Below are 4556 nucleotides of genomic sequence, written 5' to 3'. Positions count from 1 at the left end.
AAGAGCCGATAACATTTCGTGCCGCGCCACGGAGAGCGGTGCCTCAACAAATTGCGCCAGCATGGTCTTGAGACGTGTGACATGAAGAGGCACATTGGCAAAAAGTGTAGCGTGATACTTTGTGAGCAAGACGTGGCCGTGGGTCCCTCAGCATCACAGATAGCATTGAAGAGCGAGCTGAGAACCTGTTGAAACCAAGTGCAGGCCAGATTGCGTGATGTAAGGCCGGGATATGTATGGCAGTGGGTCAAAACTTGGCTAATCGTTACAATAGACAAACCTCGCTGTCCAGGGATTCAGCACCGTGACCCAAGTGGGTCAGCAAAAGGTCAATGTCAATTCGGGCTTCGTCCACTGTGCCGGAGAGCGAGGCTTGGACCACGCGCCCTCGGCACATTTGCTGCAACTCCGCCATCATGAATTGATCTGCCGCTTCGAGTTGACGCTCATCAGCTTCGCGCATTGGTTGATAAACACGGCTTCCTTTGCTTTCAAGTAAAGAGGGTTCTTTGCAGACAGCACAGGGTTGGGGTTTGTTCGCCACTGGCATGGTATCAAGAACATGGGAAAGTAGAAAGAGAAGGAGTGCTTCCACACCCTCGGGCTTCATGGTGTCGCTGCTTTCTGCAGCCGAGTCCTCTTGAGCCTTCTGAAAGGCTTGCGTAAGTGGCAGGGGATTGGGCATGGTGGCTGCCACAGAGGGCTTCCGTACAGCTTGTAGCATGCACGCCAATCCTCGAAACTCTTCAATCGTGCCTCGCAGAGCCAAGCCATGTTGCAGCGCAGACAGTGGTTTGACATCTAGTAAGATTGTGGTTTTGTGAGAGGCAGCAACAACTGCCATTTTGCTGGAGGTAACTGTTGTGCACACGGTGGGCTGGCCGGCCCGCGTGGGCCATGCTTTATCCTCAAAACACCCCCAACGGTAAAGCTGGCCATCTTGAGCAAGGGCATAGGTGCCCTCGCTATGAGCAAAGATATCACAGATCTGCATCGTGTGCATTCCGGGAAACGATACAACTTCCAGACGGCGGCTGTTTCCGGAGCGACCAAGGAGGTTATCCTCGTTGCGACCGACGGTGTACACCTGGCCATCAGCAGTGAGTACCACTGAAAAGTTGCACCAGCTATGGCTTTGATCACATTTTGAAGCTTCGGCACAGCCATGGGTGTGTCGTTGTCTCCAGTGCGGCCCAGTTTTCCGTAGTCTGCGTCACCAAAAGAGTAGAGGCGGCCGTCTGATCCCACCACAAGGGTGTGGGAGTCTTTGAAGCCGCAGGAGACTGTCAAAGCACGCACACTCCCTTGGGCGAAGAAAGACACGAGCCTAACACAGCATGCCACCAGTTTTCCAGGCGAATGAATGGCGGGGTTAAAGCCCACGCGGGTGAAGCACAAATTCAAATATGAAGACGACCCAAGACAAAACAAGAAGAAGAAGAAGAAGAAGAAGAAGAAGAAGAAGAAGAAGAAGAAGAAGAAGAAGAAGAAGAAGAAGAAGAAGAAGAAGAAGAAGAAGAAGAAGAAGAAGAAGAAGAAGAAGAAGAAGAAGAAGGAGGAGGAGGAGGAGGAGGAAGAGTTCAAAATTATTCCGAGCTCCAGACGGCGCAGCCATTGTGAGTGGCGAGCAACGACCTACCGAGGAGTCATAGCAGAATCGCGATTGCCGTGACCCAGACGACCGTACGCCGGGCTTCCCCAGGTGTAGAGGTGATTTTCACAATCAATCGCGGCCGAGTAGCCATTGCCAACAGCAATCTACCAGGAACCGTTCAGTGCATCAGAAAAGGCAAAGACAGGCGAATCCGTCCGCGCAGGGCGGTCATGCCAGGCGGACAGACCTGAACAAATTTCACGTGACTCGGAATCTTAAAAGGCATCGCGCAGAAATTGGCGTGGCCCAACCCAAGGCATCCGCGATTGTTGAACCCCCAAGAAAAGATGGCGCCATCTACACGGTGCCGGATGCCCACGGTTAGAGTTCCATGACTCGGAATGGACGACTGGCGCAGCAGCCGCGGAGGCGAGTGCGCTGTGACAGACCTGCACGCAGGGCCAGCACGTGTTCTGCTGCGACAACTTTGATAAATTTCCAACTCGAGTCAACGCCAACAACGGGCTGAAGCTCAGTGGAGCTGGAGTGGGTACGCAGAGTCTGGTGCATCAGAGTGGGAATCACAAATGAGGGTGGGATGGCTGCATCGTATTAGCATAAACATGCAAAGGGTGGACGTACGTTGGATTCGCTTGCGCTCCACAGGCGACCATCCTCGTCAATCAGAAATAAAGTGGACTATGTGAATGTTTAAAAATGCAGGCCCGTGAGCATGGGGACCACACCGCAGCGGGAGAATGACAGGCTCGTACCCCGTCCATGCTCAAGCAAAGGTCAATGGGTTTGTGGGCATCGATGTCTGTTGGCGAGCACTACTCGGATGGGGCACATGAAACGAAATCAGGTGAAGACGTTGCTGTAAGAAGAAGGGGACGAGGTCATGCACAGTTCGTACTGGAAGTGATTGGCCAAAGACGGTGGCGACACGCTCGACTTTGGCCACAGCCGAAGCTTTCAAGCCATACAACAAGTCTATTTCAACATCAGGAGATAGAGGTCAGATGGGGTGTATCCGCCCTTCTCAAATTTGCCACGGGGCACACAGACGCACCGGCAAGAAAATCGCGTGAAGTCTGCGTTTGGGCCTGGGTCGCAGTGAAGCATGTGGTTCAACCGCAGCATGACAAGCGTGAGTTGATCTGACTTCCTGGGTTATTTGATACTTGAGGCAACTCGCGTGGTGCCACACTGATGCCGTGACGTACCGGCATGCCAGTGATACGGGATAAAACATTGGCGTGTTCGCCCAGATTAAAGTCAAAGTCGTGCTAGGGGGGGGGGGTGGGAGAAAAATGAGAGTGAGGCATGGCGGAAGCGAGAGACTGCTTCAAATTTTGAGTCGAGAAGCGTGTCGCTTTGCCATTTGAGGGAAGAAGGCATGAATGCCTGGACAACGGCAGTCGATCCACAAACCTCAAGAAGATGGGCCACAAGCTCAAGCACAAGGCCGGTATCCAAATCCTTGCCAGCAGATGCCAAAGCTAGGGCGACAGTACGTTGGCGAAAGGTATCATTTCCGCTGAGTTGAAGGGTGCTCAGGTCTAAAAGCTGGCTGCAAAAGAGGCGCAAAAGAGCACGGGCACCAGGGTCGGCGGCAAGAAAAGCCTGCATCTCTGAAGCGGGAAGACCAGCTACGACGTTGTGCGCTTCTTGAAACACTTGCAGGCACATGCTTCGGGCCACGGGGTCACAAGCATCGCCGAGAAGCTGACGAGCGTTGGCGAGCATCATCAAGAGCTGAGCACGACGCTGAAAATCAAAGAGTGTGCGCGGGACTGTACTCTTGTTCTGGGGTATGGTTACTCGAGGGCTGGCCAAAGTTTCAGCTTGAAATGCTTGTTGGGCAGGGGCGTTGCTCATTTCAATATGACCTTGTGATTCGGGCTGTGCGTGAGAGCTTGCGTCATCGCTGCTGTCGCTGTCATCGCTGCTATCGCTCTCTTCCTCGGAATGCCCATCGCTAGGAGAAGTACTGGCGCGCTGTGGGTCACCATGGGAATGTGCTTCGTCATCGCTGCTGCCGTGATTGCTTTCCTGGTCATGCTGGGAATCATCATGGTTGCTGCTATTACTGCTGGTGCTGCTGGTGCTGCTGCTACTGCTGCTGCTTCTGCGAGAATGCGCACTCTGCCCATCCAGTCCAATAGGCACATTATCGTTTGAAGCTTCATTGTTGAGGGACGAAGTAGCGTGCGCGATTGCGGCTTCATCCACAGCGTTTGCAGCGTGCCGCTTGGCTAAAAACCGAGCGACGAGCAGGCGCGTGCGCGAAGCCAAATCTTGGGTTTTTTCCACCTGAGGGTTTTCTGTGGGTGCATCTTGGTCACCCATGAGCGGAGGGGCTATGGCTTGTTTGACCAACATATCCACGTCGGCGCTAGAGAGCTCATCTTGGGTGAGGTGAAGGATCCAGCGGCGGAGACTCGTGATTTGCACAATTGCAAAGTATACCATGCTGTAGCCTACGGTGCTGTCCGAAGCCTCTTGCGTCTCAGACCAGGACTAGGAGCCATCATAGATTGGGTGAGTTACGTGTTGGGTCAACGATGGCATATGCAGCGGACCAACAGGGGAGCACGGGGGCATCCTGCGTGTACCTGATTGAGCAAGCGGTCAATCTCGAGGGGTACCGAGGTTTGGGGATGGTCAACCCCGGCTGTGCCAGATCGGCTGTCTGGATCATTGCATCGCAAAGCCGCATTGAGCGTCTCGGGCAAGTTGGGCCAAAGGCGGGGTACCCCTGTGCGGGGTGTGTCAGTGCGACGAGCTTATCAATCGCTCGAACAACGGGTGATCTATGGCAACCCTGTTAGTGATAGTGATGAGGGAGGCAAAGTCAAGAGCTGGTGCGATCAGCCGAATGCAAGGAGGCAATTGTGGTGGGTGTTGACGCGCCAAAGGCCCCACGAACCATTTTGGCGCTGCTGACGGCGTCTTAAGT

At 53.9% G+C, this 4556-nt stretch overlaps 3 protein-coding genes across 3 annotated transcripts in view; 1 reads left to right on the top strand and 2 right to left on the bottom strand.

The window, feature by feature from the left end:
• MONBRDRAFT_10420 (uncharacterized protein) overlaps positions 1 to 685 on the bottom strand; it is a gene marked incomplete at both ends in the record, with an annotated part of 15390 nt that extends 14705 nt beyond the window's left edge. The window contains one exon of the mRNA XM_001748120.1: positions 281 to 685. Coding sequence (XP_001748172.1) covers positions 281 to 685 — 405 coding nt within the window. The remainder of the gene's footprint in view (positions 1 to 280) is intronic.
• Positions 686 to 1363: 678 nt separating this feature from the next.
• On the top strand, positions 1364 to 1845 carry MONBRDRAFT_10419 (uncharacterized protein; the record flags this gene model as incomplete). The annotated part of the gene is made up of 2 exons (XM_001748198.1): positions 1364 to 1616; positions 1703 to 1845. 2 exons carry the CDS (start codon positions 1364 to 1366, stop codon positions 1843 to 1845), a joined length of 396 nt encoding a protein of 131 aa, XP_001748250.1.
• Positions 1846 to 2206: 361 nt separating this feature from the next.
• On the bottom strand, positions 2207 to 4069 carry MONBRDRAFT_27734 (uncharacterized protein; the record flags this gene model as incomplete). Its single annotated transcript, XM_001748119.1, has 6 exons — positions 2207 to 2293; positions 2368 to 2427; positions 2511 to 2587; positions 2667 to 2700; positions 2821 to 2883; positions 3029 to 4069. The coding sequence occupies 6 exons, from the start codon at positions 4067 to 4069 to the stop codon at positions 2207 to 2209; spliced, it is 1362 nt and encodes a 453-aa protein (XP_001748171.1).
• Between the last annotated feature and the right edge of the window lie 487 nt (positions 4070 to 4556).

Source organism: Monosiga brevicollis, genomic scaffold, assembly GCF_000002865.3.
Source record: "Monosiga brevicollis MX1 MONBRscaffold_21 genomic scaffold, whole genome shotgun sequence".
In the NCBI taxonomy this organism is placed as follows: domain Eukaryota; class Choanoflagellata; order Craspedida; family Salpingoecidae; genus Monosiga; species Monosiga brevicollis.
Note: the sequence above shows the minus strand (reverse complement) of the source record. Positions and strands in the feature narration are given on the sequence as shown.